Source organism: Phalaenopsis equestris, unplaced genomic scaffold, assembly GCF_001263595.1.
Source record: "Phalaenopsis equestris unplaced genomic scaffold, ASM126359v1 Scaffold000002, whole genome shotgun sequence".
NCBI lineage: Eukaryota > Viridiplantae > Streptophyta > Magnoliopsida > Asparagales > Orchidaceae > Phalaenopsis > Phalaenopsis equestris.
This window is the reverse complement of record NW_018164444.1, coordinates 75492506-75510191: the sequence shown is the minus strand read 5'-3', so window position 1 is coordinate 75510191 and position 17686 is coordinate 75492506. Positions and strand designations below refer to the sequence as shown.

General features: G+C 33.2%; 1 protein-coding gene across 1 annotated transcript in view; it reads left to right on the top strand.

The window, feature by feature from the left end:
• The first annotated feature begins 5223 nt into the window (after positions 1 to 5223).
• LOC110026415 (squamosa promoter-binding-like protein 17) overlaps positions 5224 to 17686 on the top strand; it is a 19685-nt gene continuing 7222 nt past the window's right edge. The window contains exon 1 of the mRNA XM_020727340.1: positions 5224 to 5864. Within this exon, the coding sequence (XP_020582999.1) occupies positions 5539 to 5864 (326 nt within the window). The 5' untranslated portion in view covers positions 5224 to 5538. The remainder of the gene's footprint in view (positions 5865 to 17686) is intronic.

The following is a 17686-nucleotide window of genomic DNA, read 5'->3' as shown; positions in this document are numbered from 1 at the left end:
AAACTTTTTATTTTTGATCGTTTTTTTTTCTCTCTGAAACTCTTGCTTGTAGCTCTAGTGTATACAATCCCACTTTGATTCCCTTAGTAGTACATTAATAATTCATTTTTAAGTTCTATAAAATTAATAACTTAATAAAGATTATAATGTTTAACCTCAAATTATCCATATCACATCCTCATTTTATAGATATATTAATTTATGATGTTAACCAAAAAAAAAATATCCTCATTAACTTTGAAAATTAGGACATATAAAAAATTCAACAATTTCATTAATTCTAAAGTGTGGGATTTAAAATTTTCTTAACTTTAAGAAATGACAATTTATTAGAGTTGTAAACAATGGCGAATTTGGAGCCCCCCAAAACCAAAATCTCTGGGAAATAATTTCTGTTTTACCCATCTCGCGCAGCAGCTCACACCTGCCTACTTTGCCTTTCCCGCACAAGCCTGCAACTGCTCTAATCTCTTTTGTTGGACCAAGTGGCAAAGCACCCCTTCAAGAGCCCAGGAACTAATCATTATACGATTACAAATTGAAAGTTGGTTTTTATTATTATTATTATTATTTTTTTTTTATAGTGGGTATGTTGTATGTTCTTTCTAACTTGAAGTAATAAGTGGTCTGATCAAAATTTGATGGCATACATGAAAGAATGACAAGAGACAAATCACAAACATAAAATTAAAAGATTCCGAGATTTATGTAAAAGTCTTTAGTAAAAGATAAAAACTATGTTCAAAGGAATAAAATTGATTATGTAAATGTTGGGTAATGTGGAGACCCAGTCCACCACAATTTAATTAGATTTGTAATTAAAAATCTCACAAAACGCTCACCTACCTTCCCACCTACCGCTCATCTACCTCCCACCTACCGCTCTCTTAGTTTCTACAAATATCCTCTTATGGCTTGTCATAAGCCAAGCAAGGTCAAGCTAAATCCTCTAAGAGAGTAAGAGAGTAAGAGAGGAAGAGAGGGAGATGAAATGAGAGAAGAAAATAGAGATTTTCTTGTAAACGTTGAGACGCTTAACGGTATAATTCCTTGAAGAAATAAAATCCTCTGTAGCTCCGTGGACATAGACAAATTTTTTGAACTACGTAAATTTATGTGTCGCTTTGGTGTTTTTCTGCGTGCAATTTTTCTTGCTCGATTTTTCGCTTTATTGTTGTTGTTTTTCATAACTGATATAAGAGCTTTGGTTTAGATCTAAGGAAGAAAGATGGGCAGAGACGAAGTGATTACATTGAGGATCGAGAAGTTCAATGACATATATTTTGTTATTGGATGATGCAGATAGAAGACTACCTTTATGGGAAGAAACTTCATCTTCCATTACTAGAAAAGCGACCGGAAAAGATGGACGAGGTGGAATGGAATCTGTTGGATCGACAGGTTCTGGGGGTTATTCGATTAAATCAGTTGAGATTGGTTGCCCACAACGTCATCAAGGAGAGGACTATTGCAGATCGCATGGCGATTTAACAGGTATATTTGAAAAGCCATCGACGAATAACAAGGTGCATCTGATGAAAAAATTATCCAACTTAAAGATGACGGAATGTATGTCTGTTGCTCTCAACACCTGAATGATTTCAATAATATCGCAAAATCAGTCGTTGTCTGTTGAAATTGATTTTGATGATGAGATATGTGCACTGATATCGTTGGCTTCATTGTCAAATAGCTAGGAAGCCATGAGGATGACAGTTAGCAGTTCTACAGGTGAATCTAAGCAAAAATATGATGATATTCTTGATTTGATTTTGGTTGAGGAGGTGCGCAGGAAGGATTCTGGCGAGGCCTCGCGTTCAAGTTCGGCGTTGAATGTTGATTCCAGAGGGAGATCACATGATAGGAACTCCAATAGAGGAAGATCAAAATCAAAGTCTAGTCAGCAGGCAACCTGTTGAAATTGTGGCAAGGCTGGCCACATAAAAAGGAACCGCAAGAATCCTAAGAAGAGTGAGAATGATGGTGTTAATGTTGTATTTGAAGAAATACAGGATGCACTATTGCTGGCAAATCACAGTTATGTTGATGACTGGATACTAAATTCAATGGCTTCCTTCCATACATCTTCCCGTCGGGCAAAATTATGTTGCGAGTAACTTTGACAAGGTATATCTGGCTAATAGAAAAGCTCTGGACGTGGTAGAGATAGGAGAAGTTTATATTGCACTCCCTAACATGGGCAAATGAACTTTACAAAAGGTCAAACACGTTCTTAAGTTGAAGAAAAACCTCATCTCTGTTGGGCAGCTCCATGAGGGTGTTCATTCGGTGGTGTTCTCAGATAACACCAAGAATGTTACAAAAGGAGCATTAGTATTGGCTCGGAGTAAGAAAACTGACAGACTATATATGACTATAAGTTTACTCAGACGAAGACACATGAGTTAGATGTGCATTATAGGAAAGCAGAAGAATGTCTATTTTCAGAAAAGTGGCAGAGCGCCAATGACATGAAAACCGGACCTTGTACAGACAAATAGTGGAGAACCACAGAGCTACGAAAAAATCTTGCAATATGAGAATTCGAGCAAGTGGGAGCTGACTAAGAAAGAGGAGATGTATTCTCTACCAGAGAATCAGACTTGGGAGTTAACAGAACTTCTACAAAGAAAGAAGACACTGCACAACAAGTGGGTATATCAGGTGAAGACTGTGCTTAGTGGCAATAAGAGGTACAAGGCTGGACATGTTGAAAAGGGCTTTCAGCAGGTGCAGGATAAAAACACGCAATGAGAGTTGTAAGCAAATACAGAAGTAACCCATAAAAGAGCTTGGCGGTACAAGGCTACGTTGACGGCGATATGTCAACTGAGGGTGTTATTCGTGAGAAGCTGAAGTTGTGCTCGACTTCAGCTGGTCTTCTGGCATGAAGACATAGCGTTGAGTTGCAGAGGTTGAGGATATCATATTTGAGGAAATGGGCGATACATCTCGTAGATGATATAGTCAGTAGGTGATGCAGTCGGTGTCCCAGTCTCCAAGTAAGAGAACTGTTGGGTAATGTGGAGACCCGCTTCACCACAATTTAATTAGTTTCCTAATTAAGAATCTCACCTACCGCTCATCTGTCTTTCCACTTACCGCTCACCTACCACATCCCACCCACCGCTCACCTGCATTCTCACCTAACCCTCACCTACCCATCCCACCCAACCCTCACCTACCTCCTACCTATCACTCTCCTAATTTCAATAAATAGCCTCTTATGGCTTGTCATAAGCCAAGAAAAAAAAGCCAAGCAAAACCAAGTCAAGTCCTCTAAGAGAGTAAGAGAGGAAGAGAGAGAGAGAGAGAGAGAGAGAAGAAAATAGAGATTTTCTTGTAAACGTCGAGGCGCTCGACTGTATAATTCTTCAAAGAAATAAAATCTTCTACAGCTCCGTAGACGTAGGCAAATTTGTCGAACCACATAAATCTGTGTCGCTCTGGTGTTTTTCTGCATACAATTTTTCTCGTTCGATTTTTCGTTTTATTGTCATCGTTTTTTACAATAGTAAATATATATATAAGAAAATTTCTCTCACAAGCTTTTCAAAAAAAATTCTTATAAATTACATTACAATCATATACCACATCATGAATTTTAAGTTTATAGCAAATGATGTTTAATTCTGGCAATACTAGTTCAAAGTTCAGACAAAAGGGGGTGAGAGAGTTTTTGAAAAATTTATTGTGTCCCTGTCTTAAAAATTTATAGCTTTGTCATTGGTTGTGAATTAACCAATGTACTTGGTGAACAACTCGAACTCAGCTGAATTAATACTCCATCATATTTGTTCAAATTAGTGAATGAATAAGTTTGAACATTTTTTTAAAATTTGAAGGTTAAATGAATCTAATTTGAACATAATCTAACATATTTATTAATGTTCACAACAAACTCTTTTATCGTTCAATATGTAATTTGTTAAATGCTCTACACTTATATGTTATATTATTTAAATAAAATTTGATTAATTAGAATTTATTTAATTATATATTTACATGTAAAGTATTATAATTTAATAGCAATATACATCTAAATTTAATGCAAATTATTTTTATTTTTTTTATTTCAATGATTTAGTTTTTTAATACTTATTTATGATATTTGATTATTACTTACAACTTTTATATTATTTTATTTATTTGGTATAAACTAGTTATATGTAAATATAAAATTTATTTAATTACTTAATAGTTTTATAAAAAACAAGTATTCATTGAAAAATTAACTTATTTATTATTTTTATTTAAAAAATCAAATATATATTTAAATTACAATTTTATATAAAAATAAGTATTCATTTGAATTTCTGTTCAAGTCAAATAAAAATTAGATATGAACGTTAAAAAAATTAAGTCAAATTTAAAAATATATACGGAAGTTCGTTCTAAAAAAATTGAACATGAATAATTTATGATTTGACTGAAACCAAATCCAATTAATGACATGCATCATTTGGTGGCCATCAGTTCATATTTTGTTGAAATACACCCAAATTTTATTTATTTATGAATCTCACATAAAAAACTTTAATTTTTACAAATAAGTTAAAATTCACATTTTTCATGCATAGTAAAGGTGTTCTCTTTGTAAAAATAAAAATTTTAATTTGAGATACATAAATGGATAAAAATTGGGTATAATTAAAAAAAAAAATCTAATGACGGGCTTTCAGGCCAAATCGATCATACAAGAGAATAGATCTATTTTCTTTTCTAAAATTCGAAATAAATATTAAATTAATAGTCATCGTCATATTTATTTTGAATTTCGTCAATAATTGGCTTCCTACCTTTAACCAGGAGCAAACCTACCCATTCCCCGCCATGAAACTCCGAGCATCAGTCAAATCAACTTGGTTTTGCAAGATTTTGCAGCTTGCTTAATTATTTCACAAGCAGCTTTCACTGAAAGGAAGCTCACTTCAAAAGATTCTGAGAGTTAAAAATAACATCTTGTCAATGTTCGTGCAGTAAAATCTCCTAAAAAAGGCCGCTTTGCCAAACCTGCACATCCTTTCTAACCCTAGAATATTCATAATTCTCCCTAAAAAGTTACACTTCTCTGAACAAATCTAGAAATAAAAATGACATTTTCCAATGCTATGGTTGGATGTCATCCATGGCCAATAATAGCTGCGAAAAGCAACCACATTTTTTAATAATCCAGCTAAAATAGAAGAAAATTTGAAACAAAAAAAAGGTTTTTAACCGTCTCCCTACTTGTTTAACTACATCATTTACACATAATAAAAATGGTTTTTAACTGTCTCCCTACTTGTTTAACTACATCATTTACACATAATTCCTCAAATGTGTCGCATCCTACTGCTCTCTGATTTCTGCAAGTGTTGTCGCAGAACACTAGACCCAGAATGGCTGTTGTCGGCTCTGTAGAGGACCCTGGAGGACCCAGACATAGCTAAGTTCTCCACTTTTTAGCCTTATAGAGAAAAAAAACTGTGCAGCTTCTTGTCTCAATCTTTTCTCTTCCACTGAGGCCATGTGGGAGAAACAGTAGAGGGCTCAGAAATGGAGAAGAGCTCGAGTTCTGCTGCTAATGGCTACGGTGACTCTCTCAATGGTCTCAAGTTTGGAAAGAAGATCTACTTTGAGGATGTGGGAGGCAGTGGAAGCTCATCCAAATCCATGGCTGCGGTTGGAAAGAAGGGGAAGGGAGTTGCAGCTGTAGGAGGAGGGCAGCAGAAGGCACCAAGATGTCAAGTTGAAGGCTGCAATTTGGATCTTACAGGGGCTAAGGCTTATTACTGCAGGCATAAGGTCTGTGGGATGCACTCAAAGTCTCCTAGGGTTATTGTTGCAGGGCTTGAGCAGAGATTTTGTCAGCAGTGCAGCAGGTAATTTTTTTTTTTTTTGACTCTGACTCACTTTTTTATTTCTGGCTTCTGGCTCATCATTCTGCCTCCTCTTTTTGATTTAGATTCTTTGCCGGGTTGGTAATAGCATTTTTGTTTCTCCACTTTTTAGTTTGTGTTTTTTGTGGTTTAAAATCTTTTTATGATGATATTTTGTTGATGATTTGTGATAGCAATGCTTGTTTTTCTTGTTTTGAAGGGCCCATTTTGATATTTTGGAGATTCTGATATTAATGTTGATTAGCTTTTTTTTTTATATATCACCCAAGAATTGAAAGGTATTCTCTTTTTCGTATGATCTCTGACATACTTTATGTGCTTCACTATATTCTGTAACTGAGTTCTGTTACTTTTCGTTTCTTTTTTTTTATTCTGGAAATGAGTTCTGTTGCATTGTATTCTTGATGAATACTTTTAAAAACTTTATATAGTAAATTAGCTAGACACCCACTAGTTGTCTGCTACTTTTTATATTGTGGGGGCGATATCTCTTTTAGGAATGTGCCTCATGCTGATTTGTATCTCTCTCTTTTTTTAATGAAGTAGCATCTGTTGTCTGAGCTTTCTCTATGGAGTCTGACTTTGATACTTATATTGATCTCTAGAAAACTTTGAATTTCACATTTTAACTATGATAGTAAACACAAATTTAATTTGCAGTAAGTCTGCTTTTTTGCTTTCTTTATTATGGTTTATTCACTTCTTATGCTAGTACTGAGGCCATGGCATGGTTATTTGGGTTGTGGATGAATGCTAGAAGTTTGAGTAAAAGGGAAGGAAATTAGGTTGTAGATTCATATCAACCCATAAATTATCAGAGTTTTATTCCTTTTTCTTTACTTCCCTTTAGGTTTAACAAAGCCTTGAGCCTGCCTTTCGTAATTTTGAATATCTAATTCGTACTCCTTTTGATTTATGTTTGCTTTTCTACTTCCCATTGCCTTGTTGGTAAGCGTTTTAAATGCTTGTGCTGTGGAGTATTTAAAATTGAGATTCTTGTTTTTAGGGTCTGCTTGGTTTGGGGTTTATTATGCTAACAAGAAAGAATCAAATTGATTTTTTGGGCTTAAGTTAGGGTCCATTTGGGGTGGTTGTAGTTCTAACTATTTGTTAAGTTAGTCTTGGAGCTGTAGTTGGAAAAGCAAATTTTAGAGAATTCTTATGATAAATATATAGATTTTTTCCCTTCTGAAAAAGTCGAACAATATTTTAACAGCTTTGATTATAGAAAGCCACTTCTCAGTATAGAAGCTGTAGTTGAAAAGACGAGTGCTGTTGTTTGGAAAGCAATGTTATAAAAAAGTTCCAACGTACAAACCCTTGGTCTATTGTTGAAGCTTGGTTTAATTGGCATCCTAGGTACAAGTAAATATCATGTTATCTCACTAATTCATCAGGCAAAATTAAAATTTTGCTTGTATTTAAAATACTTTCTAACAAAGCATGAATTTTATTGAATTGGGCATTTGAAAATTCTTGGTTTGATTTTTAAACATATTTTAAATAATCTATACTGTAAAAAATTTTAGATTATACATTGATCATAAAATTTTTTTTTTTAAGGAAATGCTGAAGTAAAATGTCCAACAAAAGTAGATGATGGGCATAAATTTTTACTTGGTTCTATCTTAACGGTCTTATATCCATGCCTAAGCACCTGACATTCTTAGGATTTCACTGCCTTCTGAGTTCTTTCATTTGCTTGTAAGCCGATGTAGAAAAAAAATTACCTTCCATTTTTTAAACTAAGCATAGGAGGACAGCTACTTTAGTTGTGAGCGAAGACTTATTTTTTAAGCTTCAGTCAACTATAATGGCTATATACATAACTCCCTAAAATGACATACTTTGCCTTTGGCATTTCAAAAGCGGTGAAATTTACTTTTTTGCTAGGTTGTATTTTCCTATTTCAATTGGATTAAATCAGGGATTAGCTTTAAGCCCATATATTTTTGTTTTAGTTATGGATGTTCTTATTGGAAATTTACAGCAGGATGTACCTTGGTGTATGTTCTTTGCTGATGATATCCTTCTTGTGGATAAGACTAGAGAGAATTTAAGGAAAAACTTGAATTATGGAGATATGCTTTAGATTCTAAAGGCCTTCATTTGAGTAGATCTAAAATCGAATATGTTTTTACTAGTAGTAGATCTGGTGACAGAGTTGTAACAATGTGTGATCAAATTATTATAAAGAGTGAACTTTTTAGATTTCTCAGGTCTGTTGTTCAAAGTGATGGTGATATAGATGAGGATGTTATTAATAGAATTCAAGTTGGATGGTTGAAGTGGAGGAATGCATCATACCTATTATATTATAGAAAAGTACCACTTCAAATTAAATAAATTTTATAAGATGGTGATGAGATTTGTAATGCTTTATGGCGCAGTATGTTGGCCTATAAAAGAGAAGCATGAAACTAAGTTAAGTGTTGTTGAGATGAGAATGCTTAGGTGGACGAGTGGCTCTACACTTAGAGATAAAATATAAAATAAATATATAACATTAAATGTTGACTAGCTGATGATTCAATTAGGAGAGTAGATGTTTTAGATTTGACTTGTGTTAAGAAAGGTAGAGGTAGACCTAAAAAGGCCTGTGCATGTTGTATAAAAATTGATCCTCACTATTAGAATTAAATGAAAGCACGATACTCAATAAGACACAATAGAGAAAAAGGATTCATGTAGTCGCCCCACTTAGTGGGATAAAGACTTGTTATTGTGGTTAGGTTGTGTGTTATGTTATAATCTCGAGAACTAACTAGTATTTGAAATTTTTTTTTTGGCCAATAAAAAGTTGACAGCGACTTTATATATGTTTAAAAATACAAGTATTTAATACTGTTGCTAGAAGATTTAATTCCTCAGCAACGACACCAAAAACATAATAATGGTTATAGATTCGATAAAGATGTATATATAAAATATTTAATAATGGTAAAGTCACACTTATTAACGCAAGTATACGTATCGCTCAAGTAATATAGGGCTCTAATGGAGTCTTAGATATCGATCCCACAGGGAGTAATATTAGAATTACGAACTAAGATTTTAAAAAATCAATACTTAATCACAACAATGTAATTCAACTTGCTCATCTGTCACTAATAGACAATTGAAATAAATATGTAAGTTTTTAATGTGATATTCAATATATAAGAAAGTATCATTCTCATTGTCAAGAAATTATAGCGAATGAATGAAGTAAATCAGTTCAAATTGTATTGTGTCAAATAGGAGCATACCTATTCTTTACCCTTTGGTCCAAACATAAAGAACTTTGACTAATCCTACGTTTTTTTACTGAATCTGCGGCTAGGTTGGGATAACACCGACTCACACTTCGGAGCTCCCACGTTTCCCTCCCTTGAAGGCTAACATCTACACTTCAGTACCCAAACGATATGACCGATTGAGGATTTTAGTCTGTCACTCTAAAATCTCCAATTCTACGCCCGATAATTTTATTTCTCTATTTATTTGCACCCAACTTCCAAGGGCTTTGACCTCCCTGAATCTTGGATGTAATCTTCACTTTAGTTGTAAAATTCAATATATTTTAACAAATCAATTGGTCAGATCGAAAGTAAATTAAGATCGAAGTGAAAAGATAATCACAACTTCTTTAACATTTTCATGGCTCAACCAATTAAAATGATCATTTCACAAATCTCAAGACAAGGAGAAAGACAGAGAAAATTACTCAGAATTCATGGAGAAGACACAACAAAACTCGGAATTCATATATAAAAACAAAGTTATACAAGCTACAACAAGTAAATAATACTTATCTCTAATTCCTCCTCAAACTCCTTGAAGTTCCTCTGAATCTCTTCATTTCTTTACATCACACAGAATTCTTCTTCGAAGCGGCAAGGAGGAAGAAATCTCTCATTTTTCCTCCACTCTTACAATCTCTCGAAGAATTCCTCACAATCTAACCCTAAAGTAAACTCTCTACACTCTCCAAACAATTGCAACTCTCCCGTAAACCTCTCAATTTTCGGCCAAAATATTTCTTTAAAGATGTAGAAGCATTTTTCCAAGAGTTGTTTAAGCATCCCTCCAATAATCGTCCACATTCAATGCACATTTGTAAATAACCACCGATCTCGCCGTCGGCGGCCTCGAGGACGCCGTCGGCGGACCGGACCTTCTAAATTAATTGATCTGGAGTCCTTAGAAAATCTCGCCGTCGGCGCCTTAGTTCAATTCTTCACATTTTGGTCATTTTCGCTCTAAATTCGCTCCTTTTTGCATCTTTTTGCTCCAATGACTATAATTCATCATACATGCAACAAAATCAAAAATATCTTTCTTTAAAGTACAATATCATCAAAAACAGTGTAAAATACGTATGAAAATCTCAACATATTTTTCTTTGATCAAAATCCCCCAAACTTAACTATTACTTGTCCTCAAGTAATTTTAGTATTATATAAAAGTTATGATTTATTGTAGTAAAGTTTTAATTCAAAAATACTGTAAATTTGATTTAAATAAATACTATAGTGAGATTTTCAAAAAAAATTCAAGTAATTAAATCAACTATGTAGCTACAAGATTATCTAGTCATCAAGTTTAAGAGTTTTAATTTTCTATTCATTTCAAGAAATGACTATATGTTGTAATATTAAGTCACTTAAAATATTCAAATGATAGGAACTTCATGAGAACACTGCTAGTAAAAGATCTAATCCATAAATATGAGTTCATGAATGTATTTAAGTTTTCCCTTTAGGTAGGTCCAGTGAAGTCAATTTTTTATTAGGCATCTCCTCAAGCTTCTCCTCACTTTCATATTTTTTTTCCTTTTCTCTTTTTCATTTGGATTGCTTTCAATCTTATATATTTTTTTTTTCTTTTCAGAGATTGTTGTCAATCCTTTCTTTTTCCTTTTTCAAGTGAGGATTAGTATATCTGGATAGTCTTTAATGATTTTGAACATCACATTTCTTTCCATAAATTTCAATCTTAAAATTAAATTTCATTATAAAAATATTCCTTTAAATCTACCATCATATTTAAATATCTACAAAACATAGTTACCTGAATTAAATTCATTACATAAAATCATATTAATAATTTTTGAAAATATTTAAATTGAGAAAATCTAATAGTTAATTTTTTTCTTCCCTCTCCCAAACTTAAATTTTTCAATATGAAACGATACAGGTGGAAATAAAAATTCTAAATATAAATCATACCTCAGTATTTTAGGTATTTTCATCATTCTGAAATTTTTGCAGTCATTCTCAAAATTTTTATTTCACCTGGTCTGTAACATTAGGAGTTTTCTATACATATAAATCATTAGAGAATTTGTTGGGTAATGAAATTTTGAAATAACTACAAAACTAAACATTATACAAACGCAATATTTTGTTAACACATCCACATTACTAAATAAAATAATTACAATTAAAATGTAAAATAAAAATTACATCACATTACAATTTAACAAATTTAAACTACCACACCAAACAATTGTAACAATAATTAAAAATTATCCAATTACAACATAACAATAAAAATAAAAGTACAGACACACAAACATCTATTTCTATCACAAAAATTATAAAAATAAAAGTACATCAATTGCTATCAAATATGAAAATCCCAAATTATATCTTCGTCTCATTGGTCAGCAGGTGGATTGGACTGATACTGAGTATATCGGGGGTATTCAGGAAAAGTAACATCAGGCTCACCTTTTCACCTTTGTAGTGTCGGGCCTGAGAGCTTCGTAGTAAGCTATCTTAAAATCAGAATGCTTCTGAAGGTACTCACTATTATAATCATGTCAACATTATAAATGTCCAATCCTTTCGTTTATTAGTTCTATACACTTTCGTTGCAAGGTCAGCTCATTCATTAAATCTGCCAGGGTAGGGGAACTAGAAGGAGGAATGTCATAACTAGTAGAGGGAATATCTCTACTAGTAGAAGGTTCTTTACTCCTACTCTCAGTTTTTCATTTTTAATGGGATTCATAAGTCTTTAAATTAACTTTACTAATGAGTTTCATAGGGTAAACCCATTCCTCATCATCTTCAGCTTCCACTCCAGAAAGTTGGCAAAGTGCATAAATAAGGTCAGGATGTCTTAGACCCCCACTTGTTTCACTCTTTGCAGTGGTCAATATATTCTTAAAAATGATTCTCCCACGTTTATATATCTATTATTATGAATACAGAAATTCAGAATAGCTCTCTCTTGTTTCCTCACTATGGTGATAAGTCGGTAACAGAGTAGAGGAAATAAAATAGTGTCACGCTTTAGATGTGGCATTCAACATGGAAGCAAAAAAATTTACCCGTTCTCGTTGTTTTATCTTTCATGTTCCTTTCTCATCATTGAGAAAGTTGATCACATCATTCAGCGGGTCTTCCATGGTATTGAAAGTTTCATAATGACAGCTACAGGAGTTTGGGATTTAATAAAAGGAGTTAATGCGGGCGACACTAAATTCAACAGAAAATCCCCGCACTTGAACGATTCCGTCCTCCGAATAAAACACGTTGGCATAAAATTCTTTTACAATATTTGCAACAACCTTATTGGTGGTGTAACAAAAGTTTTCCAACCTCTACTCGGTAATAACTAGTTCAATTTCTCCTCCCGGACTCTCAAAAACTTGATCTTGTATGCATTTTTTTCCTTCAAACACTGAAGTAAACCTCGATTGAGCCTTCGCATTGAAGAAGCGAGACTTGTCAAACTCAAGTTGTCTCTTTTGTCCTGGAGTCATTTCAATCTAATAAAAATTATAGAAAAATTCCAAAATATACTTCAAATATGCAAATAATGGCTTCCAAGAGTGATTCTAAGAGTTCAAAACTAAATTTCATGAATTTCTTTTTAATATTTTCTTCACATTCTCAAAATTTTCGGATCTTCTCAACGTGGAAGAAATTTATGATGAAAATCAAATATTTTTAGTTTGGAGTGAAGCTCTTACCAAGAGATAATCAAATTTGGTGTCTAAATGCTTTAAAATCGCCCCCAAATCCAAGATCTCTCAAACCGTCGAAATTTTTAGGAGAATTAAAGATGTTTATTTGTGATTTAGGAGAACTATAAGAGTACATGGACATTATTGACTCGAACTTTTCTAGAGATCTTGATAGGAGATCTTTTATCGGGTATGTGGTTATTGTTAGTGGCTGTGCTACTAACTGAAGATTATGCTGAAGATCACAATGGTGTTGTCTACTATGGAGGTTGAGCACAATTTATTATCAAAGCTTGTAAAGATGTTAGTTGGTGGAAAGTTTTGTTTGAAGAGCTTAATCAGGACTTGCATGTTACCATGGTAACATGTGATAGAGTGTTGTCTCAATAAAAATCAAATATTTCATGAAAAAACAAAATACATTCATGTTTGTTATTTCTTTATTCATAAAGTTATTGCTTGTGATGTTGTTGTTGTGAGCATTGATATTTTGTTATTTAAGTTACCAAATCCTAAGCCTTCCTTGTAACTTTTGTTATTTTCGCTACTAAATTCTTCCTCTCTGTTTGTGATTTTTCCCATCTAGGATTTCTCGAGTAATTTTGGTATTTTTTATATGTGTTTGTGGCTGGTCTCTTCACTATTATTCAAATAGATTGCTCATGAAATGCCACCTTTTACCTATGAAACTCCTGATTTACATGAGAGAAACTTGGGAGTATATTTTTTCATTTTGGGTAAGGTATGTTTTTTTAATATATTTTTTATGTTTATACTAAGGTTCCTATAGATTTAAAGTCAATACTTCTAATGAGTGCAAGCTCTCATGATTAATTACCACTCCCACATGTTGGAGAGCACTCTCAACTAAGTAAATTATTAAGTTTATTTTTAGGGTCAAATTTATCATAAATGATCAAATTTAATTTATGATGAACAATTTGGAGATGGAGATTAACTCAATCAAAAGCTTATAATTCCAGTTTCCCTAATATGCCAACAAATCAAACATTAGAAGGGTATAAGCCATAATATTCATGGAGATTGATTCACAAGTATAGTTTGCCTCATCTTATAGATATATTGAGCAAACCATGGTGGAAATATATGCTAAAGAAATGCTTTCAAGAATGACATCAACTCATTCAGTAGCAATAGGTTGGTCTTACCAGTAACACTGAATAGTTATGAGTACAAAACATAGGCACTTGTGATTCAGAGATGTTGAATATGACCTACAAATGCTCGGAGGCATGTCATGACTCTTAATTGTCCATGGGTTTCAACTTGACTCGAAGAAATCTGCCTATGCCACAAATTAAGATTGATCGGTTGATATGTTTTGATTACTGAGCTTTTCAATATGATAATTAGTCCAAATTTAATTTGGGATAGGGCTTATAATCGTTAGAAGACCATCTTTTTAACTTCAATGACTTGTCCTTTTGCCAATCTAAATTGTTTCGGATGGGGTATGCAATTCATTAGAAGGCTTAATAACTAGGGCTTATAATTTTATGGGATAGGAAAGCACGATGACAGGTTTTAGGGCTTTACTTTAAAAGTAAGAAGTTTTGTTTAGTTTAGATTGATAGACTTGTTATTTTGATGTTGGCCCATCAATTGATATAGTGATTGCATTCAATGGAAGGCTCATGTAAAGACTTGTTTTGAGTTGTTATTTTAAATTTTGATAGGAGTCTCAGGATTTACTATTATGTTAGAGAAGCTTAAATAACTTGTAACCTTAGGTTTAATTGGGTCCAAATTTTTAATGACATGAAAGGATGAATCTATAATCTTGATCTTTGGATAAGATTACCCTCTTGATAGTGAATCGAGATCAATTGAGAATTTCTATGGTTTAAATTGGGACCTTGGCATATCTGATTAAGGATATTTCATTTGTGTGGGAGAATGTGTGTATGAATTGATTAGGAGTTGTAATTTTATCTTTGGCAAACTGATTTAACTTTTCAATATGTAAATTGTAATTGTTTAGATTTCAGTGAAGTTTAGATATCTGCAAAGATAATTTGATAGTGATGAATCCAATGCTTGTAAGTTTATAAATCTCTACAAGAAAGAACACCCAAAAAGAATTATTTAATTGACTTGTTTGGGTGTTAACCTCAAAAAGAATAATTATTTATAATTTTTGAGTGGAATTGTCTTATTAATAAATACTAAAGTAATGGTTGACTCAATTAATTCAAAACATTTTTCTGATGAGTGACCTTTCGAGGCTCTGTTTAATGCTCATTATTTATCTCGGGCAAAATTTGCAGTATAATTAAAATGTGACAAACATTAAATGCTATGTGCCACAAAGTTTAAATAGTTTTGTTTGTCTTTAGGGTTTCACTTTTAAAAACAATAATGTCATTTAGAAGTTTTTTTCCTTGTGCAAACCGCAACACTCAATGTGTTGGTCCGTCTTCTAGAGATCTTTGAAGAGAGGTTCTTATTGGAACCTTCTTGACTGATAAATAACTTCGATGCAAGGAGAAGTGGAAACATGAGATTCTTATTGAATGCAACTACAAAATCTTATTAAAGGGGAGAAACAGAGAATGACCTATGGGACAAAGGGAGGCTACTTATTTGAGTAGTACTTTGTAATGGGGCCTAACTATCCATTTAATAAAGAAGTTAATGATGTATTTCCAACTTTTTTGTTCACTCTAGCTCATTTGTCTCAAAATTCCCAAGAGGTGTGTTTTTGGAGGCATTTTTATATCTTCTTGGTCTGGTTCCCTCAATATTTGAGCATTATTCAGCTATCCTCCTCCAATAAGAGTTTGAAGGAAAAGTACTATTGTTTGGTTCAATTAGGGGTGAAAATAATAACCCCAAGCCTTGTTGCCAAAGAGGCCTTTAAGATGAAGGTTTCACACCAATTGCAGTGTTGTTGTTTGGTTCAATTAGAGGTGAGAGTCATAACTCCAAACCTTGTTGCCAAAGAGCCTTTAAGATGAAGTTCTTCTCCAAGGAGTTGGGGAAGATTCTTGCCAATTGATTGGTGTGATGGTGTAAAGAATGTGATGTGAGGTTTCCCGAGTTTTGGATAGATTGCATTAGGATGTGGAACTTTTGGCTGAGCTACCAGTTAAGAAGGAAAAGAAGGTGAAGGTGTAGAGCAAGACTGTTGGAGGGAATGTACTGTAACATTTTTTTATTATAGGGCTTTAAACTTGGAATCGTAACTGAGGCCAAAGAGAACAAAAACGAGGAGATGAAGAGTAATGGATGAATCACACTGGCAGATTCATTTTTTAAGAAAAAAGGAGGAGGGTGATACAAAGTAGGAGTCTCCGACGAACAAGAGTACCATAGAGGGACAACCTCACCTGAGTAAGTTGGGAAGTGAGTGATCAAGCCAGAGAAGGAAGCTGAGTGTCTGGCATGAGCAGGGAAGTTGAGCATAGAACTATTCGGCTTTGGCTTTTGACAATCAAACAAAAGCAAGTGATGTCGATTTGGTTCGAGCTACTGAACAAGCTGAGATGCATGCGATCGAGCTTGATTGGGGAGTTGCTCAAATATAAGGGGCTATGTATGGCATCGAGCAAGACTTATAGTGATTGCATTCAGAGTTTAAATCACCACAAAAGAATTTTTCCTTCGAGATTTATTCTTCTTTTTCTTTAGTTTGGAATATATATTTCATAAGGGTTTTCAAGTAGTCAAAGTCGTGTGGGGAGAGAGTTTGGTCTTCAATTTTCTTTATTTAAAACTAAAACTCTAATCCTAGATTTCTCTTTCCTATTATTTGAAGAGTGGTTAAGTGTAGTTTAATTATATCAAAGTTTATTTTACTTGAGCATAAAAGAATATTCATTATATTTTTTTAAGGATTTCAAATAAAATTTATATTACAGATAACCTTGTTCATCGGTTCATAGGTGAATAAAGTAATCAAAAGTCAGAAAATATGAAAAATTAAATGCATGATATTAAATTTAGATACTTGTAAATAACTTTATGATTTGACATAATCTTATAAAGTATAACAAACAGTAAGGATTATATAAGAAACTTAATTATTATAAGAGAGCAAGGAATGCAAATTTATAGAAGTAAAAATGAAAAGTAATTGAAAGACTAAAGTATGAAGAATCATAATGTATCCAGGGAAAAAAAAACAATTCAATTAATTAGAGCTTCAATGAATTTTAGATTATATGATTATGTTTTATAGGTTGCTAGTGTCGAAGTGAGTAGAAGTTATTGAGAAGTCAAAATTGCAATTCGAAAATCAAGAATTTAAAGCGATAATTGATGTGGGTAATTATATTTTTAAAATTTTAGTATTATTTCTTGCTTTTGAATATTGATATTAATATTTCTTGCTTTGTATTATTACCCGTGTGTGAATCATGTATGGTTTTGTCTCTTTGAACATGCAATCAAGAGTTAGAAAGCAAGAGGCTAAGGAGGGTGATACAAAGTAAGCGTCTACGACGAACAAGAGTACCATAGAGGGACAACCTCACGTGAGTAAACTGGGAAGTGAGTGATCGAGCCAGAGAAGGAAGCTGAGTGTCTGGCACGGCAGGGAAGTTGAGCATAGAACTATTCAACTTTGGTTTTTGACAATCAAAGCAAGAGCAAGTGATGTTGGTTTGGTTCAAGCTACTGAACAAGCTGAGCTGCGTGTGATCGAGCTTGACTGGGGAGTTGCTTAAATACAAGGGGCTATGTGTGGCATCGAGCAAGACTTACAGTGACTGTATTCAGACTTTAAATCACCACGAAAGAAATTTTCCTTCAAGATTTATTCTTCTTTTTCTGTACTTTGGAATAAATATTTCATAAGGGTTTTCAAGCAGTCAAAGTCGTGTAG